General features: G+C 62.4%; 1 protein-coding gene across 1 annotated transcript in view; it reads left to right on the plus strand.

Annotated features, from left to right (window-relative positions):
• Positions 1-26949, plus strand: part of Shank2 (SH3 and multiple ankyrin repeat domains 2) — a 422358-nt gene that overhangs the window by 85806 nt on the left and 309603 nt on the right. Inside the window, 4 exon segments of the mRNA XM_047516941.1 lie at positions 474-625; positions 1622-1789; positions 11390-11506; positions 19297-19374. Of these exon segments, the coding sequence (XP_047372897.1) occupies positions 474-625; positions 1622-1789; positions 11390-11506; positions 19297-19374 (515 nt within the window).

Raw genomic sequence — 26949 nt, forward strand, 5'->3', positions numbered from 1 at the left:
CGGCCACTCCGCCGTCAGCTTTTCTGGGTCACGGGAACCCACAGGGGTCCGGGGCGAGCCTGCACCTACCTGTGTAGACGCTCTGGAGTCGGCGGCCGTGGTGTGTGTTCTCGGCAGAGGGCGTGAGGGCAGGGTGAGGAGGGACGTGTCCCACAAGCACTGACCCCTCAGCTCACCAGCTGCCGAGCGTCAGATCACCTGTGTGGCCGGGGACCCTTCACCCTGGTCCCCAGGAGGGCAGACCCCACCCTTCCGGGCCTGGAAGTGCTCTGAGGAGGGCTTCTCCACACAGCTAGGTGGGTGCCCAGGGGCCACTTGTCACCGTCACCATCCTGGCGGCTGGACGTGGGACTGTGCCGTGGCTGGGCGTGAGCTCCCTGGGTCCTGTCTTCAAGTTCCCACGTCGGTTGCAGGAGCGTGCTGAGCAGGGGCCGCTGGCCTCGCCCCTGACCTGCGTGTGCTTGTGTCCGCAGAGACTCCACTGACCCTCGCGGCCCAGCTGGACGGCTCCACAGAGGTCATCAAAGCTCTCAGAAATGGCGGGGCTCACCTGGACTTCCGCGCCAGAGACGGGATGACCGCCCTGCACAAGGCCGCCCGCGCCAGGAACCAAGCCGCCCTGAAGGTACCTGTGGGCCTGTCTGGGTGCCGCCCCGTGGGCCCTGCGGCTGCCGTGGCCTCCCTGCCGGGCTGTCCCGGAGGCCGTGGCTCCTGTGCCGGCCGGAGCGTGGGGGCGGCGCTGCCCAGGCTTCCCGCCCTCTCCCCTGGGTACTGCGAGGCCAGGGCTGGAAGCCAGCGTCCTTGTGGGGAGCCGCCAGCCCAGGTGGCACTGAGCCCCCTCGCTGTGCCCGCCACGCGCGCACTGCTCCCTCGCCCTCCCTGGTGGTCCCACGGTCCCTGCCCCGCCCCCACGGGAGGCAGGACTCAGGTGTCCCCAGCCCGTCCCCCATCAGAGCCCTGGGAGGAGGGCCGGGGCGGCCGCTGCCACTGACCCTGAGGCAGGGGCTTCTCCCTCGGCCTCTCGTGTCCCCCGTCCTCTCAGCTGCCCCTCCTGTGCGCTTCCTGACCCTGCTTGACGGCTCACTGCCCTTGGGGCTCCCCGGGGCCGGACGTCCTGTGCGTTAGATCAGATGGTCAAGTGCCGCCTTCCCAGGCCCTCTGACCCCTCGGGACACCACTGCCAGCAGGTGTGGACAGCAGGTTCTGTTTAAGAGGAGGCAGAGGTGGCGGGTCACTCCAGGGAGCAGGGCGCAGAGCTGGTGCCGGGAGTGGAGTGTCCTGCTCTTCCTGGAGCCCAGAACCCGCCTTCCCTCTCCCCGCTGTCCTGCCCCAGGGCAGGAAGGCCCGGCCAGCTCCTGCTGGGCCCTGGTCCTTGGTAACCAGCCTCCTCTTCTCAACCCCCTGCGAATGTGACCTGTGCTGTCCCCTCAGGCCAGGTGGGCTGCAGGCAGGTTGGACCCCACTTTCTGGAGCTGTTCTCAGCGCGCGTCCCGCGCCCTCAGCCGCCTGCCCCTTCGTGGACAGTGCCTGGCCGCAGCCGCACCCGCGGGGCTCCGGCCGGCAGGAGGCTGGCCCCGCGCCCCCAGGTCCTCCCCTCTGACCGGGCCTGGGACTCTTCCAGACGCTGCTGGAGCTGGGCGCCTCCCCGGACTACAAGGACAGCTACGGGCTCACGCCGCTGTACCACACGGCCGTGGTGGGCGGCGACCCGCACTGCTGTGAGCTCCTGCTGCACGAGCGGGCCGCCGTGAGCTGCCAGGACGAGAACGGCTGGCACGAGATCCACCAGGTAGGGCGGCACAGGCGGCCCCTCCGGGAACCGGAAGGTGAGGCGGCTGGAGCTCCCGCAGCCCCGGGGGGCACACGCCGCCTTCCAGCCCTGAGCGCGCCTCCCACCCCGGGGCGGTACCGGGGCTCCTCTGCGGAGGTGGCGGGCAGGGCCCCACTGCCACGCACAGGGTGCGTTTCCAGACGCGCGTCTCCGTGGGCTCGGGCTGTGTCGGCTGCAGGCGTGGCGGGGAAGGCAAGTAGCAGCAGGAGAGGTGGCCACCCCACGCGGGGCCGGGCAGCGGGCCCGGTGCTCCTGGGGTGGAGGGGCAGGGCCTCGGGGGAGCCACTGTCCCCGTCGGCTGCTCAGCCCTGCCAGAGCAGGGCCTGCGCCAGCAGAGGGAGCCCAGAGGCGAGGCCTGTCGTCAGGGCTTCTGGTCAGGGTGGAGAAGGGTCCAGGAGGGCGTGCAGAGGCCCGGAGAGGCGGGTCCCTGGCCTGGACTCCACAGGACTGCTGCTGTTGTCCGTCGCCTCCTGGTGCCCCTCCTGCAGGGGATGCGCCTTGGCCCGTCCACTGCGGTCGGGGGCGGGAGGGGTGCGGAGTTGCTGCAGAGCAGGCAGCCGGCCCCGGAGGGCCGCTCTCTGCCCTCCCTGGTGCTGGTGGGTTCTAAGCCCTGGCTTGGCCACTCTTGGAGGAAGCCCCGCTGCACACTGGGTGGGGCGGGGCCCCGAACAGCGTGCGTGCATCCTGCCTGGCACGAGATCTGTTGGCGTGCTGCGGCTTCTCCTCACGAGAAGGGAAGTCAGTTTTTGTGGCAACTCACTAGGCTTCAGAACCTGAACATTTGACCCGACAGGGTGGAAGACATCGCCGGGAAGGCGTTCCGTAAGATGAGCTAACCTAAGTCCGTAGGCTTTGCTGACCCTCCACCATGGGGTGGGCCGTGTGCGATCAGTTGAAGGCCTTAGGAGGAAAGACAGGACTCTGGAGGAGGAAGCACTTGTGCAGCATCCACTCCCTGGGGCTCCGGCTGGCCGCACAGATCTCAGATTTGCATGCCTCATGCCGGCGTGAATTGAAACTCAACTCTAAATTCTTTAAAACCCCCTGTCTACCTGTTGCACGCACGAGCTCACGTTGCAAAGCCCGGTCCTCCTCAGCGCCCTCAGGAAATGGGTTCCAGGACCCCCGTCGAGAGCCAGTCCTTCTGTCATGTGTGCAGGGTTGTGCGTAAGCTCCGGGTCCTCTGTGTCCTTAAGTCCCCTCTGTGACTCCTGATGTCCAGGACGATGTCCTCGTTTGAGGAGGACAGAAGCTCCTGTTCCAGGCTGTTCCGCTGGGCAGCTCTGCCTCCTGCAGCCGGGGCAGACAGGCGAGCCCCACAGAGCCGCGGGCCCTGGTCGGAGGGCCGGTCCCGCCTCCCGCTCCCAGCAGGCCCTTCAGGCCCTCCCAGGCCTCTCCGTGGATGCTCTCTGGTGCGCCTGCCCGGCTGCCATGTCCCTCTCCCTCCCCTGACCTGTGGTTCTGGCCCTGGCCGTCTTGGCGTGAGGGTCCCAGCTGGGCCGTCACAAGCTTCCAGGGGACCTGCTTCGAAGGGGGCTGTGTGGGGACATCCAGCCCTCGAGAGCTGACTTTAAAGGGTCAGGGCCGGCTGTGGGCAGTGGCAAGTGTGGGACAAGAGGACTCCAGATGAGGCGGCCCCCACGCCCCGAGGACTCCCCAGGAAGGGGGTGGAGCCCCAGCAGGGCCTGGGCAGCAGCTGCTGGACCCAGGGTGCAGGGCGGAGCTGTGACTCTCGGGAGGACAGGGCCCTGAGGTCTCCCTCCGCCTGTCCAGAGGGGCCGTCATCCGTGTCCAGATCGGGCCTCCCCTCAGAGCTTGGAAGGTGTGCAAGACGCTCCTAAGTGTGGGGCTCGAGGGACGGGGGCGCATCCCCTGGGCCGCCCCGTGTGGCAACAGCCTGAGGCGGTGGCCGCAGTCCTCAGGCCTCCCGAGGGGAGTCTGATGGGCAGGGCTGGAGGGTGTCCTGAGGACACTGCGCGTGTCAGGGCCCCACCCTGGGCCCAGCTTAACTCAAAGGCAGATTTTCTTGTCATCCAGGAGTGGCGCGGCCGGAGACCAGGAGATGGCCACCCCTGGAAAGACAGCTGTGACTCTGGGGAGGGACTCACCCTGCCCTGCAGGGCCACACAGCCCGGAGGCAGAGGCAGGCGGACGGCAGGCAGGCCTGGGATCGGCCAGTCTGCGTGGTGGCAGGGCCCTGGGGCCCGGGTGCACCCTGTGGTCGGAGTCTGGTGGCCAGTGGGGCTGGCACAGCTGGGGGGTGGGCTCTGCAGGGCGCTTGCCGGGAGCGCCACACCCTCTGTCTGTCTGGGAATTGTCCCTGGGGACACCCCTGCGGGGTCAGTGAGGCGCCGGGCAGCCCCTGGCCGCGGTCCCCCTCTGCACTCCAGCCCTCTCTCCCTGCCCCTCCCTGGCCCTGGCCAGCTCTCCTGCAGGGATTGCATCAGACCTGGAATGGCACCTGCCTTGACCACAGGGGCCGTGGGAACCCTGGCTGTCCCTTGTTGCAGGATGGACTCGCCATTTGCAATTTCTGTCCCCATGGATGCCAGGTCCCGTCCCCGAGGTCCTGAGGCTGGAGTCAGGGCATCACCACCCCAAAGCCACCCAGGCACCCTGCTCTGCCCAGCCCCAGAGTGGCCGCTCCTGAATCTCTGAGCTCAGCTGCATCCCGGCTTTGGACTGCCCTCTAGCGGTGGGCTTCTTTTCAGACCCGTCCTGGAAAGACCCCTGCGGAACCTCCGAGGTCCCCGTAGTGTGGCTTTGCCTCCCTGAGCCCGGCCCCCTTCAGCTGCTGGGACGTTAAATCAGATGGTGGGAGCTGAGCACAGACCGGGAGGCACGGCAGAGCCCCACCGCCTGCCACAGGCCCACCTCCCAGCCTGACCTGCTTTATCTGCACCACCTTTTATATCCTCAGAGCAACCCTAGCAGATCATTTGTCTCTGTTAACAGACGAGTTAACAGGCCCAGAGAGGGTGAGTAACTTTCCCAAGGCCACAGAGCTCAGTTAACAGAGCCGGGTTCACTGCCCACTTGTCTCACCCGCAGTGGGCTCTCAGACAGAAGCCACTCCCAACAATGAGTCCGTGGCAGAAGGAAGTGCAGGGGCAGGTGGTTTTGCACATGCATGGCTGAGCTGTTTCTGGCCCTTTCCCCGAGAAGCCCTCAGGGTTCCTGGGCTTCTGAGCTCTGCGTTGGGTCAGCTGCTCTGTCCCCAGCGCCCCCGTCTTCCTCGCGCCCCGGAGTGCGTGCAGCTGTTTCATCCTGCCCAGTCTCGGGTCCTGTCCTGCTGAGGCCAGGTGTGTACTGCAGCGGTGGCATTTGAATCCAGGCCTCGGGGCCAGGGAGGTGCCCCGCCCCCCGGGGTGGCTGCCTGCCAGGCAGCGTCTCAGACGGTTCTTATTCAAATCACCCTATTTTTTTTCTCACTTCAAAAATAAGTAGCTGCTCACCCTGCATCTCGGAAGGTCCAGAGAAGCGTAGGGATTAAAGAGCAGCCAGGAAGCTGGGTCTGGGCCTTGTGCGATGCTGTTGAGACACTCACCCGGCTGCGCAGCTTCTGGGCAGACAGCTGACCCGGGCCCGCTGCCTGCCCTGTGCACAGGCCTGGCTGTGTCTGTTGTCAGGAGGGGGACGTTTCTCCGATGCTGTGCACTCCGGGGTGGAACCCTTGCCCTCTCTGAGCTTGTTTGCTGATTTCTGGAATGGCTTGAGTAACGATTGACAGAGCTCTCGAGACAGGTGGAGGAGAGGGTTTGCAGGAAGCGCCGGCTGCAAGGGCCAGGCGGGCCTGGCGCTGCTGCCGGGGGGCCCTGGGCCCCATTCGGGGTGCCGAGCAGCTTGCCCTCAGGCCTGGCTGCAGCGTCTGTCTGGAAGGACGCAGCATCAGTCCGTCTTACTCTGGTGCTGACCACTTGTTATTTATCACTTTAAAACTTTCAGCCTTCAGGAAATGAGACGTTTGGGCCGCAGCCACCCGGCCAGCTCTCCCCGGGCTCTGGCTCAGCTCCCTCAGCTTCCCACACCCCACAGCCAGGGCACGGGTCCCGTCATCCCTCCTGGGCCCTGGAGGCTCCCTGTGCTCAGCGAGTGGGCACCTGCTCTGTCCCGGGCCCAGCCAGCAGCTTGTGCCGCTGCTGTGAGGCCCCGTGGACGCAGGACTGGCGTCTGGACCTGCTGGACCCCCGTCGGCAGTGGTCCTCTCCCCCGTGAGACATCTACTATGTTCCAGATGCTGTGGGGGCCACTGCATCCAGGTGAAGTGACCAGCAAGTGACCGGGTGCTGCCGTGACCATGTGCAGGCTGCCCTCGGGTCCAGGAGCACAGGCAGGCCCTGGGCGGACTCTGGCTTTGGAGGGCGGCCCGGGGCTCTGTGGCCCTGCAGAGCAGCTCCTGGGCGGCGTGGGCAGGAGGGTTTTGTGTAGCCAGGGGCCCTCCCAGGTCAGGGGTTCTGCTTTGCTGGCCTCTGAGTTGTCACGTGGGGGCCTGAGGTGGCACTCCTGTGGCTCTGGCATCTGGATGCACGTCATTGTCACGTACTGTGGGTGTGCCTGCCTCAGAAGCACAGGCGAGTCTCACGGGTGCAGGAGACCCCGGTTATCTGTCTTCACAGAGGGGGTCTCGGGTAGAGTCTGGGGTCTCCTAGCCACCAGGTGGAAGGACCAGAGCCAGGAACCCCCCCCCCCATTGTCACCCAGATGCAGGGCCCAGGCTCTGCCTATGACGGGCGGGAGCGGGCGACTCTGCTCTGGGGAAGACTGTGCTGACTGGGAGGCCGGTCCCGTGTCCTGTGCCCCCAGCTGGCCTGGCAAGGTTCCCTTTGGAGAAATAGGCAGAGCATCCTCCGTGTGGCCCCCAGAGAGGAGGCGGACCACCAAGCCCCGTTGTCCAGGCAGTGCTGAGTGAGGGCCGCGAGGGTGGTGGAGGAGAGGGGTGGGGACCCTGAGGCCCAGTGTGGGGACATGCTGCCCTCCCCCTTCATCCGAGCCTCCATCCTGCCCTGGTGACATAGGTGAAGTCCTCAAGGTGTCCTCTTTCCAAAAAGCGCCTCATTCAAGGGCCAGCTCAGAAGGAAAGTGGGCAGGGGTGGTGGCCTCAGGTGCCCAGCGGCCTCTTTGGCATTTTGCGTGTGATCTTCATACGTCCTCATTTCCGACTGAACTCAGCACGTTAGTATGTCCAAACTGTGTGAGCTTCCGGGCCACCGTCACAGCGCCACGGCCGGGCCAGCAGGCACCGCCCCTGCCTGGGGCTGAAGTCTGGGATCCAGGTGGCGCCTCCCTGTCCGTGTCCTGACCTCTTCTCATCAGGATCCAGTCGCATGGACCAGGGCCGCCCCAGTGGCCTCTTTCTACTGTAACCACCTCTTCAAGGCCTGTCCCCACTGTCACACCCTGAAGGACTGGGCGCAGGGCTTCCGCCATAACATGGATCAGTAGCCACTCTGGTTGGTGCCATCGCCCAGGTGCTGACCGGCTCCCGACGCCTCCGTGTCCCTCGGCCTCCCATGCGCCCCCAGGCCAGCAGGAAGCCCCCAGCCTGCCTGTGCACACTGGAGGAGGCAGGGGTGAGGGCCCCGGAGCAGCCAGGGCTCCGTCTCTGCCGCCCGGCAGCCCACTTCCTGGCCCAGAGCTGACACAGGTGACTCTTGGGTCCTAATTGGCAGGGATGATTGGCAGGCATGTCTGCAGGGCCGCTAGGGATGAAGCCGGTGCTGGCGAGGAGGCTGGGTGGTCTGGATGGCAGTTCCTCGAGGCCCTGAGCCAGGCCACGCAGCGGTAGAGCTCGCGCCAGCGGACCGCGGCGGCCCACCTGCAGTGCCCCATGCTCTGCCATGCTCCAGCTGTGGGTGTTGGGCTTGGCAGGACTCGGGCACCCGGGCCCCTGCAGCGAGGCTGGGATGGAGACCTGACCTACCACAGGCGTCCAGCAGGTGGCAGTCGGGCGCTGGTGAAGGAGCGCCTTCTGCTGACAGGGCGCCCGGCTGGCCTTGGTGCGCCCCTGTGAGGTGTAGCCCAGGGAACCTGGAGGGATCTGAGGCAGTGGGCGTGCGGAGGCCCTAGGAGAGGTTGAGGAGTGCCAGCCGGAGCGAGGTCCCCCCCGGTAAAATCTCGCAGGTGTTCCGTGTTCGGGCTGGAGGGGAGGCGCTGTGAACAGCAGGGACTCAGGCGCCCTCCCCTGCAGCCACCTTCACGCTTGCTGGTCGTCCCAGCAACGTCCCTGGCAGCCAGAGGGCCCTGCCCTGGGGCGCTCTGCCTCCCCCGCTCCTCCTGCTCCTGGGGCCCTGGAAGAGTTCAGGGCGGCCGTTTGGGGTGTTTTCAACGTGGCCCTGTGGCCTCCTCCCCAGGCTGCCCAGGGTGCAGGCTGCAGGAGTGTTCCAGGATCAAGCCGTGTTCTTGGCCTTAGGTCCTGCCTGGTGGCACTGGACGGGCACTGCCTATTCCTATGGCGTTCCTGTGACCACCTGACCAGTGACATCTGCCAGGTTTCCAGCCTCTTTGCTGTCCCCGTTTTAGCTAGTAGGTCGCGGGGTGATCTTGCCAAGTCCCTTCCCTCGGCCCGTCTCCTTGGCACTTCGGCATGGCCTTGTCCTTCCGGGGCACTTTACTTCTTTCTGACTTGCGGCGCTCCGAGCCTCAGTCTCCTCCTCAGCCCTGCTGTCCCCCAATCCCCCAGGAGCCCTGGTTCTTTCCACCCTGCTGCGTAGAGAGCAGACTCCGGGCTTGGGAGTGCCCATTGCTGCTGGGCTGCGTCTGATCCACCCTCCCCGCAGCCCGAGTGAGAGGCTGGACGCCCGCACATAGTCGTGCCTGGGCACCTCCTCGGGGTTCAGTTCCAGGACCCCCGTTGGCACCACATCCACGCAGCTCAGGCCCCTCATATAAAACAGCGTAGGACTTGGATGCAGCGTCCTCTGTGTGGTTCAAGTCAGCTGCAGGTCACTCCCGACATCCAACAGCGTGTTGCTACGTAAGTGGCTTGGCTGCTCTGCCGAGGGACAGGGCGTGCTCAGCACGGAGGCCACCGTTTCCTGGACGTTGTCAGCCTGCTTGGCTGGGTCCATGGACGTGGACCTGAGGAGACCCAGGGCCAGCCATACTCACTTCCATTTCTACTTCTCCTGGGGTCCAGGGCCTGGTTCACGCTGACACCACGTCCAGCGAGGCCCACAGGGTCATTCTGTCTTCCCCGGAGCCATGCTAGAACCAGTCCCACGTCCCGTCTTTGTCTGGGCTCCACCCTGTGACCCAGCTCACCTGGCTCCCGGCCAGCACACCCTGGCCAGCAGCTGCCCCCTCAACCACCGGGCTTGGAAGGGGAAGGAGCGGCTGGCACAGGTGGCCTTTCAGCCAGAAGACGGTGGGCTGGATGTGCTAAGGCATTTTGCACTGTCCTGTCCTTCGTGGGTTTGTTGTTTGCAAAACTGAGCACAGAACAGGAAGGAAGCTGGGCCGGGCCCCAGGGAGGCTGTTCCCCGGCGAGGCGCAGCAGGAACGCCCGTCTCATCTCCTGGCACTGCCCGTCTTGACCCTTGCTGAGGAAACAGTGACAGGCCCCCACGGAGGTAGCTTCAGACCTTGTAAATCCAGATTGCCCGGGACGGCGACTCACGCGCTGGAGTGGCCGCTGGCCTGTCGACGGTGCCACGCGTGGTCCCCTGTCACCGCTGCGGCAACCCCGTCACGCTCCCGAGTCTGGGAGAGCTGATTCCTCAGATGTTCTCCTGTGCAAAGAGCGAACTTCCCAACTCAGATTGGCTCCAGGAGACCAGGCTATCACAGGTCCTGGTCACGGTCCTGGGCTGCAGGGGCAGTGTGACTTGGAGTGGCTGTGGCAGCCTCTGTGGGGCCTCTCCCTCACCTGGTCTCTGTCCCCGGCTGCCACGCTTCCTTCCACGTGTACTCTGCAGCTTCTACGTGTAACTGTGGGCTGTCCCGGAAGAAGAAACGGACTTCTGTCCTGACAGATGTCCCCGTCTGGGCACGTCACGGGTCCTTGGGTCCCTGGAGCCATGGTGAGACCCAATGGGTCCACAGGAGCAGCAGGGACCAGGCCCTCCTAGACTGTAAGGGGCAGTGGGGCTGCAGGGGGATACGGCACTGTTGGAGGAGGACCTAGGCCAGCAACACAGTGGGGTCTGTAGCAGGATCTGGGTCGCAGGCTGGGCACAGCGGCCACGGGAGGCGCAGGGATTGCGGGTGGGCGTCTCCCGGGGTCTGTGTTGCGCTCGGCCAGTGGAGTCCAGCACGGCCATGCTGTCTCCCTCCGCTGCTGTTAGTCCCGCTGCAGCGCTTTGTTTGGACTCTGCGAAGGTGAAGTCCACCCCTCTGTCTCAGTGACCGGAACACCTGGTTGGCGAGAGCTCAGTCTGTGCTCTTGGGAGCACTGGGCTGTCACCATCAGGCGTCCCCGCACAGCTGCCTGCTTCCCTCTGACCCGGAAGCACTGGCTCAGGACCCAGGATGCTCCCTCCCAGGGTCTCTGCCTCCAGCAGGTGGCCTGGTGGCCTGCCCAGGGACCTCCTCCCTGTCCCTGAGGGCGAGGAGGGAGTGGCTGAGCCCTGTGGGAGGCTCTTTGGAATCTGCGCCCCGCAGGGGTCCCTGCAGGGAAGCATGTTCCCGTTTATAGGCACTAAAGGCATCCGTAGATTCCAGAGCAAAAGCCGGCAGGAGTGGAAGGTTGGGGGCTGGGGTCCAGGTCTGCTGGCCCCAGAGCCCTGTGGGTCCACACCCCAGAAGGACTTGGAGACCGGCCTGCCCTGGCTCCTGCTGCCTGCGTGGGGGCCGGATTCCACGTGAAGCAACTGAGGGGGCAGGTGCCGGCCCTCCCTGGAGGCAGCATGGGGAGGAGGGTGTGGTGTCCCCTGGCCACTGCACGCCCCGCGCAGGAGCGTGGAGCACCCAGGGTTGAGCACCCCGGGGCTTCCCACCGAGCCGCACGCCAGGACGGGGCAAAGACCCGTGTCTCTGGGGCCCCTTTTCGGCAGGGAAGGGAGGTCGGGGCCTCCACTGGGACCCCCTATAAGACAGCAGAGCCTGCGTCCCCAACCGGACATGACGCCCCTCCTCCCAGCAGCAGGCAGAGGCCTGCAGGCACCACGAGCCTCGGGCTGCAGTGGGCGCTGATGGGCCTCAGTTCGAGTGGTGGGCTGTGGCCGGTGGGGCCCCACCATGTGCTTCCTGTTGACCTGGGCGAGTGGCAGGCCAGGGCGAGGGCAGGGCCAGGCCGGAGGGAACCTCGTAGTGTGGTTGGTGACTGGCTGGAGGGGACCTCGTGGTGCCTAGTGACTGACAGGAGAGGACCTCGTGGTGGCAGGTGGCTGGTGGGAGGGGACCTCATGGTGTGGCAGGTGACTGGCGGGAGGGGACCTCGTGGTGGCAGGCAGCTGGCAGGAGGGCTCCAGGGCCAGGCTGGGGCAGGGCCAGGCTGGGACAGGCTGGGGGTGGCAGGGCCAGGCGGGGGCAGGGCCGGGCGGGGGCAGGGCCGGGCGGGGGCAGGGCCAGGCTGGGGCAGGGCTGGGGTGGCCCTGGCCTCAGCCCCGCCTCCTGTCGCAGGCCTGCAGGTACGGACACGTGCAGCACCTGGAACACCTGCTCTTCTACGGCGCGGACATGGGCGCTCAGAACGCCTCGGGGAACACGGCCCTGCACATCTGCGCCCTCTACAACCAGGTCAGTGCACGGCCCTCCACCTGACTGGGCACAGGGACCAGGGCCTGGGGGGCACTCAAGGGCCACTTGGGAGGCCGTGCCTGCTGCTGTGGTGGCAGCAGGAAGAGGAAGCAAGCCCGACCAGCGGAGCCAAGGGGCCTGGGTCACAGAGGGCCCGGGCCTGTCCACTGCAGTGCCACACCCCTGCTGCCAGGGTCCCCGAGGTGCAGGAGACCAGGGTCCTCTTGTCCTGCACAGCTGCTCAGTCCAGGGTCTGTGACCTTGACCATCTTCCTGTTGGTGAAACACTCCAAAATCCCCGTCTGGACCAGGTCAAGTGCCCGGCCCGGGTGCTGGGCACACTCACCCTGCTGCCCTGCGGCCGCCCCAGCCCTGCTCCAGGCTCCCTGGTCTCCACCTGGAGCTCTGCCCCTCCCCCACTCTGCCTCGCAGCCCTGTCCCCCTGCAGCTGGCTCATCTCGCTCAGTGTCCCGTCCCTGAGGTCCTCCCCTGGTGTGGCCGGTGTCAGGATGACCTCTCTGGAGGCTGTGCGGCAGGGCTCCCGTGGGGGACTGGTCTGCCCATCGTCCCTCAGCGGGTGGACACTGGGCTGCTCGGGCCTTCCCTGCTATGGCACAGAGCTGCAGGAACACAGGCGTGCAGCCGCGTGCAGGACCGCCCTCTGTCCTGGGTGTGGACCTGGTGGCCACTCGCAACCTCCTGGGTCGTGACGACGGAGCCCCCCAGGGCAGCGCGTGAACGTGTCCGTGGCTGCTGGGGCCTTTGGCCGTGGCCTGTGCCCTGGGAGAGCGGCTCGGGTGGGGAGCAGCCCCCACCAGCGAGCACCGGGCTGGAGGGGCCAGCAGGGCTGCTGCCCCGTGGTGCAGGCAGCCGTGAGGAGCCAGGCTTAGGACGCCTGCGGGCTGCAGTGCCTGGGTGCCCCCCTGGGTCCATCGGGCCGTCCCTACCAAGGCTCCTCTGCCCCTTCTTTCTTCTCTTCCTCTGATTCCAAGGAGCCTCAGGTCGGAGTGTGGGGAGGGGGACACTACACCGGGCGGCCCAGCAGTGCAGGGTGGGGTCGGACCCCCCGGAGGAGCCCGGGGGTCATGGTCCTGAGCACCCTCCTCCCCGTCTGAAGCAGTGGTCCTGTCCTGTTGCTGACCATGGCTTCAGGGTGACTCTCAGTAGCCACTCCCAAGTCCTTCCCCAGCCCCTTTGTGGCTACTCCCCAGCCCAGGTCCCTCAGCCACCCCAAAGTCCCGTTTGCTTCCAGCCCTTAAACCTTCCTGGATTCTTTGCCAGGGAAACTCCTATGCATCCTTCAGTACCCAATTCAGATATCCCATACCCAGGGAAATCTGTCCTTGGTGACCCCCTGGTAGAATTTGTGGATTTCTTGCCCTTCGGGCCTTTGTGGACGCAGCAGAGTAAAATGCGCAGCCTGAGACAGTAGCACACCTTGCCTGTTCTCTCCATCTTGGCCCAGCTTCTCAGGGGCACCAGCTCCCCGGTCTCACCCTGGCCCTGGGCCTAGCACGGGAGAGGAGCCATGGGATGGGGCAGTGACAGTGGTGAGCAGGGTTTTGAGGAGCATCCCGCGGAGCTCCCGGCCTGCGCGGAAAGCCCGTCTGTGGGATTTGTCTGCGCTGCGGCTGGGCCGGCGCGGCTGTGGGAAGGGCTTTGTGAGCGCGGGGCACTTGCTCAGCTGCGTTGTAACACGTCACGGCTTGGCTGTGGCTGGTAGCACATCTGCACAGCATCTGCTCCGTAATTATTGCCTGAGATGGGAAAACATCCCTTAATTTTCTCCAGTGTATTTCAAGCATATTTTATCATGGAAAAAAAAGGAAATTATTTTTTCTGTCACTTGAAATAATTGCAAACAAGTTGGTCTTTGAAATGTCGGTGGGAGTTTTTATTGGAAAAGGTGAATACATTCCGCAGGCTGATTCTTCGCTCTTCCCGTGGCTGGTCCTGCTCTGTGTCACTCTGCATGCCCTGTGCCTGTCCCCACCACCCAGGAGGGACCACGGCTGTCCCAAGCAATGCTCCCCCATTGCTGTAAGTTAGGACGTGCTGGGCCCATTAGTAAATGCCTTGGACTTTGAGTTGCATGACCCCGGTTGCGGCCCGCGGCTCCGGGGTAGTGCAGCGTGTCCGTCAGGGAGTGCGGCTGTGGGTGGGTTTGGCCTGTGGGCCGTTGTTCGCAGAGCCTTGAAGGAGAAGGCTGCACCTGCCCCTCTGCCACCTGGGTCACCCACACGTCCCCCCAGGTGGTGTGACTTCTGCCCAGCAGGCCCGGAGCCTCTGCCCCTGTGGCGAGGGCTCTCTTCCCCTGGCCGGGATCAACGGGGCAGCCTGCGGCTCCCCAGCTGCAGCTCAGGCCCTGGGAGGAGTGGCAGAGGTGGCATGCTGGGGGCCTGGCATTGCTCGGGGGCCACTGTGTCCACCGCAGCCCTGGGCCTGTCGGCCAGTTGGAATGTCGGGAGTGTTCTGGGATTTGGGCTCTGGGATAGCAGGGTGCTCTTTACCACAGGGGGCTCCCCTGGCTCCCTGGGGTCTTGTAGCATAGTGAATGCAGCTGCTCCAAGCCACGTGCCTCGGGTTCCGAGAGAGGCCAGCCTCCACCCTCAGGGCTATTGGAGAACTGGTGGCTGCCTGGCCTCCATCAGCGTGCAGGCCTCTGTCTGGCGCGCGCTGCGCCTGGTTCTGACCCTGCACTCCTGTCCCTGGGGCGCCCTTGCCAAGCACTTCCTCCCTCTGTACACGTGTCACCTGTGTGTCTGCTGGGCTCAGGTGCAGACAGCGGGCTACTCTGGCGACATTCACTAGAAAGGGGGTCATGACATGACTGTCTCGGGGAGGGATGAACCTGCTGTGGTCCAGGCAAGGATGCAGAGCACAGACTTTAGGAGTGGCCTTGGTGAAGGACAGCCACAACTCAAGGAGACCTGGCAGTCGGGGTCCCCGGGTCTGAACTGCTACCTGGCTGTGCTGCTGCCAGCAACGCACTCTCTCTCTTGGGTTCTCTGTTTCCTCATCTGTGACATGGGGGCAATCACCTAACTCACAGGGACACTGAGAAAACATGGGTGGAAACAAACCTGCTCTACCTGGCATATAGTACGTGCTCAGTAAATTGCAGCTGCCGTGGTGTTGGAGTAGCTGGTGGTGGTGAAGGTGCTAGGGATGAGGGTGGTGGTGGCCATGTGGGTAAGGAAGATGGAGATGGTGTGGATGGTCTTGGTGGTGCTGGTGCTGGTGCTGTGCTGTTGACCCACGAGTCTCTCATTCAATCTAAGCACCCAGGTGTGTGGAATGATATGCGTGCTTTATCAATTTCATGCAGGCCTCAGCTCCATGCATCTAATAAAATATACTGTGATCAGAATATTGTCTCTTCCTTATGCAATCAACCTAATTAGGGCTTTGATTGTAAGAGGCAAATTGTTTCTAATCTGTGGACTCCCTTGGCCTCACGCTGGTTTCCCAGAGTTCCGGGCGGGGCGGGGTGGAGGGAAGAAGCCTGGTATTTGCTTTCCTGTCCTGGATAATGAAGGATTAGAGGGAGGTCTAAATATCAAGGGTTAGTAGGCCAGACCAGTTTGCCTAGAAGATGCGAACGTGCGCGCGCGCGCACACACACACGCACACACGCATGCACACACATACACACACGCACGCACACACACACACATACACGCACACATACACACACACGTGCACACACACATGCACACACACATGCACACACACGCATGCACACACACATGCACACACGCACGCACGCACATACACACGCGCACGCACACTCACACACATGCACACACACATACACACACACATGCACACACACACATGCACACACACACATGCACACACACATGCACACACACGCATGCACACACACATGCACACACACACGCACACACATACACACGCGCACGCACACATGCACACACATACACGCATGCACACACACATACACACACATGCACACACACATACACACATACACGCACACACATGCACACACACACGTGCACACACACACACCTGCCTCTCGGAGCAGGCTTTCAGGGTTAGTGCAGGCCGAGGTAGGAGCAGGTGGGGTGTTTCCTGTTTGGACCTCTGTGCCCTTTCTGATGGTTTAGGGCCCTTGCCAGCTCTGCCAGTGCATCCATGGGGCATGAGAGGGGTCGCTGTGGGTCTGATGAGTGGAAGGTGTGCACGGGCCCCTGGAGAGTCCCTGAGTCTTGGGGATACCTCGGCTGCCATTTCCTTCGTACAGGCAGGAGACCAGGCTTTTCAAAGGGAGCTCAGTTAGGACATGGTGAGGCCTCCATGCCCTCCCGGCCTCTGGGGGCTCCTTCCTGAAGCCTGACTGGGGCCAAGCAGGCCTCTGGGGCACAGGCCAGGCAGACGTGCTGGTGCCTCATGGCCTGTGAGGGGTGCTGCCTGCTACCCAGGCCCTTGCTCTGGGCACACCCTTCAGGCAGAGGACTGGACGGGACCGGGTTCCAGCCCCACCCTGGGGACATCGGTGTCCTGTTTACACGCTGTGCCTGACCAGTGTCCTGGCGGCTTGTGTCTTGGCCCTCCACCGTGGCTGCCAGACAGGCTGCCCTCAAGGATCACTGCCCAGAACAGTCCTGAGCTGGGCCGCCGGCCGCCCTCTGGGGGATACTCCACTGAGGACGCCCCAGTGCTGCAGGCGGGAGCCCCGAGGGCCGTCAGCCTGGCCACGGGGCGGACGCCGTTCTGGTGTTCTGACCTGTCCCGTCCTCTTCCTTCAAACTCCTGCTTATGCGGATGCCCGTCCCTGTGCCCCGGCCCTTGCTGCCCCCAGCCCGTCCTCTCGCACGCCGGCCTGGGATTTCTGCACGTTGGCCGCGGGTTCCCACTCGCGTCTCCCCCACCTGGTCCGTCAGGTTCCCCTCCTCCTGCTGGGGGCCAGGCCACACACCTGGCCACAGCCGACCCCTCCCAGCTGCACGTCCTGGTGACAGCTGGGCATCCGTGCCGCACACACCTGTGATGCAGATCCTGCCCTGCGGGACACGGGCAGCCTGTCTGTGCCCACCTTCTGGAGTGGGCGGCCAGCCAGGATCTTCCACCCGCCCCCCAGCTCGAGCAGCAGTGGCCCCGCCCTGCCGATACCCCCTGGCGAGGGCCCACTTGGTCCACAGCTGGGTGGGAGAGGACACGCTCACATGCGTGGGCCCGCCGCCCGCCTTGGTAAGCCATCCAGAGCACCACCTCTGCCCTCCCGGCCCCTGAGCCCTGTCCCAGAGAGCAGGTGGGCATCCTCCCAAACCTGCTCGCTAGGTGGTCCCAGAGATCCAGACGTATTCTGGGAAGAGACCCAAGTGGCCCAGCCTGGACCCACGGTCCACATGGGACCTGCCCAGCTGTGACCTGAGGCTGGTTTGAGGGTGTCCTTCCGAGACCCTGGAAGCAGGTGCTGGGCAAGACCCCTCAGTAAGTTTTGGAGGCATCGCGGCAGGCCTGCGCTCCTCCTGGCCTCTGGGCTGGGCCGTTCTGGGCTGCAGGGCTGACTTGGGCGTTGCGGGCCTCCCAGCCTCCTCAGCCTCAGCCCACTGAGTGCAGGAGCAGTCCTGCGGGGTGAGATGTCTGCACGTGGCCGGATGTCCACACTGAGGGCCACTTCCCCTGGGGACAGGGCCACCTCTGTGGCTTTTCTTACTGGAGCTGCGTTGCAGAGGCGCTTTGGGGGACTGTGTGGTGGGTTCCTTCTGTCCTCCATCTACCCTTCCAGAGGCTGGGGACAGTCTGCCTCCCAGTCCAGGCTCCTTCCTCCTGCCCAGTAAGGTGGTTCCCGGACAGAGCCCCTCTGCCCAGTGTGGCCTCAGCAGGACTTGATGCAGCCTGGGTGCAGCTGGGCACACAGGACACTGGCCCTGCAGGACAGGCCAGTTCCTCTTCTGTGTGGCTGGTGGCCACCCCTGGTGCCCACGCCTCCTGTTCCCATCTCCAGGCCACCCCACCTTGGGGCTCCCCTCACAAGCTCCTCCTCCATGGGGGTCCTCCCTTGGCCTGCCTGGGTCTGAGGGGGCCGCTCTGTTGGGTTCTTTGTTGAGATGTAAGTCAGACGCCACTCAGGCCAGCAGGCGGGGCCCACGCTTCAGTGAGCTCTGGAGCTCTCCATCTGTGGCCACGGCGTCCAGGATGCCTGCCCTGCAGACCAACCCGTAGCCCCGAGCAGCCCTCTGGCCCTCTGGCCCTCCCAGCGCCAGGCCATCATTGGTCTGCTTTCTACTCTGGGTCTGGGGCTCTGTCAACTCTGCTGTCCTGCCAGGTCCTAGGGCCTGTGAACTGTCCCGCACCTGGGCCCCTGCTGGTCCCCAGTGCAGCTTCCCTCCTGGTCTGGGGCCGGGGTCCTCTGACTGGCTATTTCCTGTGGCTCCCTGGGGGCAGCCTGGCTGGCCACTTCACGTGTCCCTTCATAGAGGGAGTGTTTACAGTGGCAAGTCTGGTGTTCCTTCTGTCACCTATCCCTGAGCGCGCGTGAACGTGGAACCCCTGACACGCCCGGTGAGGCCCTCAGCAGGTGGAGGGAATTGCCAGCTCCCGCCCTGCCGCGTGCTGCTCCCTACCCGCCAGTGCCCGCCATCTCAACACTCCTCCGAAACCCAATGCTCTGCGCCCGCTGCATTTACTCGGCAGAATCATTATTCCAGCCGCGTGGCCCACGGTGGTGTTCTGGTCAGTCGACTGGCGCAGGGCTAGGCCCCTTCGTTAGTGTAAGTGGACTCTGTCGTGTGTGGACAAAGGCAAGTTCACTGCGGGACGTGATTCAGAACCTGTCCCCGTGGTTACGTGACCCGCGTCCACCGTCACCTGTTCTTTGGTACTCTGCCATCTGCCTTTGCGTTGGTAGTGTTTGCCCCACGGTCCTCACTGGGACCTTCCAGAGAAACTTCCACAGAGACAGAAAGAAGTTCTCGTAGCCCCGTACACAAATGAGTAGACAGGGGGAGATTTCTTTCCATCGTGAAAATTCACAAGCGATGACTTGCCTGCTGTTCTACCAATGTTAAAACCTGGGAGTCTGCTTGGAAGAACGTCCTGCTCTCTCCCCAACCCTCCTGCCCGGGAAGTCAGCACCCTACCCTGCACATCCCTGCAGAGGCTGCCTTTGCGTTTCTACGAGACTTTAAGCTTTTAAAATGCTAATGAAGGTGGTGCACAGTGGACACTCCTGTCATCCCAGAGGCCAGAGAGGCTGAGGAAGGAGGGACGCAAGTTCCAGGTCAACCTGGGCAACTTTGCGAGACCCTCAGAAACTTAGCAAGACCCTGTCTCAAAATAGAAAGGACTGGGGACGTAGCTCCGTGGCAGTGTTCCTGATCTGAATCCCCAACACCAAAAAACAAACACAAATGAGCGTCAGCGGCACTATTGGCGCGGGACTGGCCTTTCTGCTTGTTAGCTCTCGAGTGTTTCTTAGTCGTATCCACCTGCCCCTTTGGTCCTACGGTTGCCTAGATGGAGAATGTTCCGGAGCCCCCTCCTTCCCTGAACCTAGAACATTCACGCATCTCTGGGTTTTCCCTTCCTTTTGCTCCTTTTGTATGTTACAAGTGGGGTGTTCCACTCGTTTGGTTGACAAGACCTCGGTAGAGTGCCGGGGACGGCCTGGTCGCGGTGGCTCCAAAGGCGGTGTGCGGGGCACGCTGGTGTCACCTGCCCTCCAGCAGTGGGAGCCTGGCCCCTGACTGCCTGCAGGTGTGGGAGGCTCCTGCGCGTGCGCTGGAGCCTCAAGCCGCTTTCTCCTCTCCAATTTGCAGGACAGCTGTGCGAGAGTGCTCCTGTTTCGGGGTGGAAACAAGGAACTGAAAAACTACAACAGCCAGACGCCATTTCAGGTAAAGAGGGCTCTCGGCGGCGGCAGGAAGCAGCTTGGGGTCCGTGCCTGGGCGTCGGGTGTGACTCGGGTTGTGTTTCCCGTGTGAAGGCTGCACCCAGCCCCTCGCCTGGCGTGGACGCTGCTGGTGATCTCAGCCTGCCTGTCCACACGGGCTCACGCTCTGTTAGGCTGAACAGGGGGATGATGCACACACGTCCTGTGGAGTCTTCTGCAGAAGCAGTTAAGATTTGGCAGTTTGTTGTCCGGTAGTTCTTGGAAAGATGGGCTAGTGCCGTGGGGAGAGGCTTGTTGTCCTTTGGCACCCCCACCATGCACCACCCCAGGGTGCAGGGAGCGGGACCCCTGGGCACACAGCCCCAGCCCTAAGATTTTAAGAAAATTAGGCAAAATACACACAGTGCAAAAGTTGGCATCTTAACCGTTCTGAGGCCATGATTCCCGGGCGTCGATACCTCCGCGGTGTTGTCCAAACACCACCTGACTGGTGAAGACTCATCACCCCAGGAGACACTGCCGACCAGTACCCGCTCACCACTACCCTGCCCCGGTCTCCAGGTGGCCATGAGCTGCTTTCCGTCTTGGGGGCTCCGTCTGCTCTGGACGTTCCCACTCGTGGGACCTTACAACCCTGGCTTTCTGTGTCTGGCTCTCCGTGACGTCTTCAGATGGGTCCCTCCCTGGGCTTCGGGACCACCTTCTTTTTAGGGCAGACTGGGCTCTGTTCTGTGGGGCGGGCCCACGTGAGTGTTGTGCCCTGGTCAGATGGCAGCTAGTTCAGAGTGAGGAGACGCGACGTGTGTCTGTGTGTCGGTTAACGCGCTGAGTTAGAGACGTGTTTGATACGAGAAGTGGATCGTTCGATCTGCTTGACTAGAAACTGAAGAGACCGTGATACCGCTTAAGTGGAAAGAACTTTCGTACCTTATTGAACTAAGAGAAGTCTAACTTAGAATTGGTTTCCCCGGGTGACCTTTCTAGTACTTTTCTTAGATATTACTAACGTATACAGACTTGATACCCTGGAAATGAGTCAGTTCCGTCTGTGGGCTGGATGTCTAAAAACCCTGTTGAGGAGTGTTCTTCAGGCACCTGCCGTGGATTTCAGTGTTGGTACTCGCTATTTGCAAGTGTTCAACGCAGAGTGGCTTGCAGAGGTGATTGCTGTTTTGCCAGTGGGCATGTGTACCATGTATTTACTCCACAAGAAAAGTTCCTTTCCAGTGGTGAACGTGCGTCTGCCTTTGTCCTTTGGGGTCAGTTGTGGGTTGGAGGGCTTGCTTTAAGGATTTTTTTTTTTGCCATTAAATTCTGTGTTTCTTTGATTCTGCTCTCTCTCTCTCTCTCTCTTTCTTTAAGAAGTCACAAAGTTGCTTCGATTGCTTAGAAACAGCAGCCATGGCCTCTGAGTCGTGGTGAGCACTTGGATAGCATGAGAGGCATTTCCGAGTCCCACGCGCAGTGGCACTTCAGGGAAGCAGGTCTTCCATGGCATCTGGATCGCGAGGCCCCGCCCTGTCATTGAGCCTGGGATGGGGTCGCCCTTCCTGTGTGTGTCTCAGCAGGGAGTTAATATGCCCTCACAGCAGCATGGTCCTTTCTATTTGCTGACGGTATCCAATCAGGTACCCCAAATGTTTCCAAGTGACACCGATGCAGAAATCCTGATGAACTGGCCAGCCTTGTGCCCTTCAGATGTTGCTCATGTAACCAGCGGGGCCGGAACCCACTGCTGGGTTCGTCCAGCTGGACTCCAGCTGTGAGACTCTGGGGCTGGTTTCCTCCTCGTCTTCCCGCCTCCTGTCCAGAGGCACAGGGCGGCTGCGTTCGCTCCCTGTATCCTCGCCTGGAAAAGGGCCTCGGCTTTCATTTTTCATTCACAGTTCTCTCCCTCCTGGTTGTGAAAAATGCACCATTTAGCCTTGGGTTCCTCGGGGACATTATGGGTCGCTGCATCGTTTAAGAGGGATCAAATATGCTCAGCTGGAAAACCTCGTGCTGTCTGCTGCCGTTCACGCTCACGGGCTTTCGGAAGGGATTTTGGGAGATGTGGCAGAGTCCCTCTGGCCATGCTTTTGCTTATGACTTGACCCAGGTGCTGGACCAGCAGCTTCAGGAACTTGAGAGAAATGCCAGTTCTCAGGCTTCACCCTGCCCCTGGACTCGGAAGCTCCCCGGGCAGGGCCTGGGCTTGTGTCCTGTGAGCAAGGATTCTCACCCTCATCAGACAGACGTGATTGTCCAAGGACAAGATGAAAGAGGAGGAGCAGCAGCACTTAAAACATGTGGGTTTGGGGCTGGGGTTGTGGCTCAGCAATGGAGCGCTTGCCTAGCACATGCGAGTCACTGGGCCCCAACCTCAGCCCCACGTAAAGTAATAAATAAAAATAAAGGCATTGTGTCCATTTTTAAAAAAATGTGGCTTTGTCCTCAACACCAACGAAGATGCTGCTGCTGGTGGTGGTGACCTCAGTGATGGTGACACTGGTGATATGGTGATAAAGATGGTGAGGGTGATGAAGATGGAGAAGGTGGTGATGGTGGTGATGAGGGTGATGGTGACAATGATGATGGTGGCAGAGATGATGGTGATAGCGATGGTGATGGTGATGTTTGTAGTGAGAATGATGGTGATGGTGACGGTGGTGATGGTGACAGTGGTGATGGTGTTGGTGGTGGTGATGGTGGTGATGGTGACGATGGTGGTGAGGATGATGGTGATGGTGATGATGGTGATAAAGATGGTGAGGGTGATGAACATGGAGAAGGTGGTGATGGTCGTGATGAGGATGATGGTGACGATGATGGTGGCAGGGATGGTGGTGGTGGTGATGTGATAAAGATGGTGAAGGTGATGATGGTGATGGTGACAGTGGTAGTGAGGATGACAGTGATGGTGATTTGGTGATAAAGATGGTGAGGGTGACGAATAGGGAGAAGGTGGTGATAGTCGTGATGAGGGTGATGGTGACAATGATGATGGCGGCAGAGATGGTGATGATGGTGATGGTAATGGTGACAGTGGTCATGGTGATGATGGTGCCATTGGTAGTGAGGATGACGGTGATGGTGACGATGGTGGTGGTGATGGCGATGGTGACAGTGGTGATGGTGGTGATGGTGATGGTGATGATGGTGATGGTGACAGTGATGGTGGTGGTGATGGCGATAGTGGTGGTGGTGATGATGGTGATAAAGATGGTGAGGGTGATAAATATGGAGAAGGTGGTGATGGTGGTGATGAGGGTGATGGTGACGATGATGGCGGCAGAGATGGTGGTGATGGTGATGATGGTGCCATTGGTAGTGAGGATGACGGTGATGGTGATGATGGTGGTGGTGATGGTGATGGTGGTGGTAAGGATGGCAGGCTCTGAGGGCGCACTGTGAAGTGCTGGGTGCCATCCCCTGTCACAACTCATGAGGGGCCAGCGGGGGGTGGCGGAGGACGGCAGGACACCAGACCCATGCTTTTCCTTGACCTCCGTGCCGCGTGTCACAGAGGAGGATGGTCAAGGCCAGAAACAAGACCTGGCAGCCCCTGCAGGGCGCTGGTTCAGAGGGCGGGTGGCCGGCTTCTGCCGGGCCCGCTGTCCCCTTGGAAGCTCTCTCCCCCGCCTGCCACCTGCAGTCCTGGTCCAGTGTCTCTGGGTCCAGCTCTGCTGACCCCAAGCCCCTCCTCCTGTGGCTGGGCACCTTGCTGCGCGGCTCGGGGTCCTGCAGCTCGGTGCCCTCCCGAGCACCCAGGGAAGCCTGGGACCACCGTGGGGAGCAGCTCTCGCCACGCGCAGGCTGCCTCTGGGGTCCTTTGACGCCCTGGGTGGACGGTGGGTTTCCAAAGGCAGGGAACTCATGTACGTCGTGTGTTCCTCAGGGTGGACCCGGTAGGGGTCCTCAGTGCAGGTCTGTCCACCAGCTGGCTGTGGGTGGGCAGGACGATGGATTTCTGTAAGCTCTCCGTGGCCTCTGGGCCCTCAGCCTTGTCTCTTGGAGGCCAAGGTGGCAGCAAGTGCAGGTTCTAGGAACACGCCCGCCTCGTGGGAAGGAGCCCTGTGTTCCAGCACATCTGGGCAGGACCGAGTTGGGGAGGCACCAAGCCTGTCCCATACGCACCCAGCCACGCTGCTCCCCCGGCTCTCCACCTCCTGCGCTGACCCTCAGCTGTCCTCACACGCTGCCCATCCCCGTCTTCAGCTGATGGGAGGGTTCTGGGCACGTCCGGCTCTGTGCCCTGGCCGGGGTCGGGTGAGAGACTGTAGCCTTTGCTCAGGACACAGAGAGCCTGAGGCCACCTGGGGCAGCAGGAGGGTTGGGGGGCTGGGCGGACTTGTGAAATGAGGGCCGTGGGGCGAGTGGGTGGCGTGGATCAGAGAAGAAAAACAGACAGACACGCACACCTGCAGAGAGCCCCACGGGGCCCAGGCTCCTGAGAGCGGGGACTTAAGATTCCCTCAAACAGCCTTGGGGCCCACGAGGGCCCATGTCTGTCTGCTTTGGCTGCTGCCCACAGACAGGGCGAGTGATAATTAGTAGTCCATTTTGTTCTGGAGGTGGGCAAGTCCGTGGGGCTATGACCCAGGGTGGCAGAGGGGCCCGTGTGCGGGCAGGACAGAGGCCAGGCCGACTCCTCCTCTCAGGGCCGCCATGCTCACTGGGCTCATCCACGTGTGCTCGTGGCCGCCCCAGGCCCACCCGCCTCCCAGAGGCCCCCTTGGTGCCGTTCCCTGGCCACTCCAGGCCCACCCGCCTCCCAGAGGCCCCCTTGGTGCCGTTCCCTGGCCACTCCAGGCCCACCCGCCTCCCAGAGGCCCCCTTGGTGCCGTTCCCTGGCCGCCCCAGGCCCACCTGCCTCCCAGAGGCCCCCTTGGTGCTGCTCCGTGGCCGCCCTGGGCGCTCTCGCCTCCCAGAGGCCCCCTTGGTGCTGCTCGTGGCCGCTCCATCCCAGCAGGACGCCTCGAGCAGCGTCAGGCTGCATAAGTGCTGCTCAGGAGCAAGCCGCTCCCGAGCTAGGCGGGGCCCCCAGCGCCCACAGCTTCTCCCTGAGTCTGCCTGCTGGATGTAACTGAGCGCCAGGCGTGTTGAGCACCCAGACACGCTGGCCACCAACCGAGGAAAGGTGCCTGTTGTCCCCCCGACAGACAAAACTGAGCTTAACCACAGGGCCGGGGTCACACCGCTCAGCACCATCCGAGTCTCAGTGCACGGCGCCCCGGCTGTGCTGGCAGCCTGTGCTGTTCACAGTGCACAGGTGGCACCCTGCTCCCCGTAGCCCGGGCAGGCCGGGTGTGTGGGAGACCCCGGGGCTGACCACGACCCAGTCACCAGCTCCATCCAGAGGCTGGAGCAGGGCCAGCCGGGCAGGTCCTCAAGGAGCACATCAGTCTGCTCAGCAGAAGGGCGTGGGGTTTGTTTTGGACATTGTCCCTGCTGCCACATGGCTTTGGGACTCTTGAAAGACCTCTGAGCTCCCTGTCACTACTTCTCCTGGAGGGACACTTCCTTTTGTCTCTCAATTTTGAGATCACCTGCACATCCATGTGGGGGACTTAATCTTCCCCTCCAGATGTGAGCAGAAACCCAGGGACCCTGTGCACTGTGCTGCACACGTGCAGGGTCAGCAGGTGACGTCCAGAGTCCAAGCAGAGTACTGGGGTTCGGGCAGGTTGGAAATGTGTGTCTAATCCTTCCAATTAGAAGGTGACAGCCAGCGGTGACATTTCAAAAAGGTCATGTCAATCAGGAGCCCTTGGGAGAAAAGGGCCCTCAGAAAGCCAGGCCAGGGAAGGATCACTGTTGGTGCAAGGAAGCCCAGCGTGGTGGCCTTGAGGGCCCAGGTGGGCACCCAGAGTTGGGCTTTTGCCTGTTGCTTTAAAGGTATTTGACACCTCTCCCGTTGGTTGTAGTTTGTGAGTCTTCTCCCCCAAAAAACCATGTTGAGAATAAGCCCCAGAGGTTTGGTATTGAAGGAATGGTATTTATTCAAGAGAGAAATCGCAACGAGGCACGACGTAATCCGGCCAGATTACGCTCAGTCAGTGGGAGTCGGGAGCTTGGGCCCCCAGAGGGGTTCCTGCCGTGCTCCAGCTGCTGGGGCCAGGGATGGTCCTCCGTGGGCCTGAGTCCTGGCCTGTGACAGAGGCTGCACGTCCCTGCTGCATCTGGAAGGATTCACAGGGCGGGCAGCAGAGGAGAGCCCACTGGCATCACAGGGAAGCACTCCTGCTAAGACATCTGCTTTCCAAAGTGTGTGGGGCTTTCAAACTTCCCCAGCCCTGTGGTCCTGGGGGAGGCCTCGCAGCTCCTGGGAAAGCCCTTTCAGGGCGAAGCTTGGGCTTTTTGTTTGTTTGGAACCGGGATTGAACCCAGGGGCACTTAACCACTGAGCCGTGTTCCCAACACCCACTTTTTTTATTTAGACACAGGGTCTCGCTGAGTTCCTTAGGGCCTCGCTAAGTTGCTGAGGCTGGCTCTGAGCTCGCAATCCTCCTGCCTCAGCCTCCTGAGCCGCTGGGATGGCAGGCTTGTGCCACTGTACCCAGCAGAGTTTGTGTTTTTATTCGTCAGTTAATTCTAGTCAACTACATGGCCCAGGGCCTGGCGCACACTAGGTGTGTTTGTTGGTTAAATGAAAAGAATGCAGGGGCACCTCAGGGTCAGAGAATCCCTGGTTTCCAGGCAGGAGAGAGTCGGCTGTCATTTTAGGTCACAGGACATTGGCAGGATGGACAGACTGCATAGCGGCCTCCCGAGAGGGATTCTGGACGCCCTGCGAGCCCTTGCCCACAGGCCTGGCACCGACTCTCGCCATGATCCCAGCTAGTCACTAATTAAGATTCAGTGCTTCTCTCCAGGGACGGGACTGAAACACGCGCCATGTGACGGGGAACCTGAGTCCAGGCCGGCTTTGTCCCTCCTCCACACGACGGTGCCCTGCTGTGGCCTTGCCTGGGTCCCTGGTAGGACAGGCAGTCCAGGGCGAAGCCCGTCTCAGTGGAGCCCGGGCATCCGGGCAGTGGACAGGCTGTGCTGGACCCACTGTCTCCTTGGCAACGTCCCTCTGAGCCTCGGGTCCCCTGTCTCTCACACGGTGACAGCTCTGCCCTTCTTGGGAGCTCTTGTGGCATTTTGGATCAGTCGTCCATCAGCGTTAGGGTGAATCACTGTGGTCACCACCTGGCCCAGGGACAAAGGGACACATTCTGTCTCGCGTCTCAAGAGTCAGTGGACTGGCCCGAGAGCCAGCTGGGGCCCGGGGCAGCTCGGTGAGCCTGCCCAGAGGGCGCCCAGCAGCCCCGCAGGCCTGCCGCCTCCAGGGGAGGAGCCGAGGCCGCGGGCACATTCCCGAGGAAGGCGACCTCTCCAGGACAGCTGCGTCTCACAGGCCTCCACCCGCTCGCCAGGCAGCACACACTTAGGGGAAACCCAGGGACAGGACATTCCTCAGTGGCGAGGCCCCTGCACTCTGGCCTCCACAGAAGGCCACTCAGATGAGTGCGTGAGTTTGGTCTGGGTGGCGGGCGCCAGGCCCACTCCCCTGTCACACGGCCTGAGTCACGGTCAGTAGCGTCTCAGGACT

This window comes from Sciurus carolinensis, chromosome 11 (assembly GCF_902686445.1).
Source record: "Sciurus carolinensis chromosome 11, mSciCar1.2, whole genome shotgun sequence".
Lineage (NCBI taxonomy): Eukaryota > Metazoa > Chordata > Mammalia > Rodentia > Sciuridae > Sciurus > Sciurus carolinensis.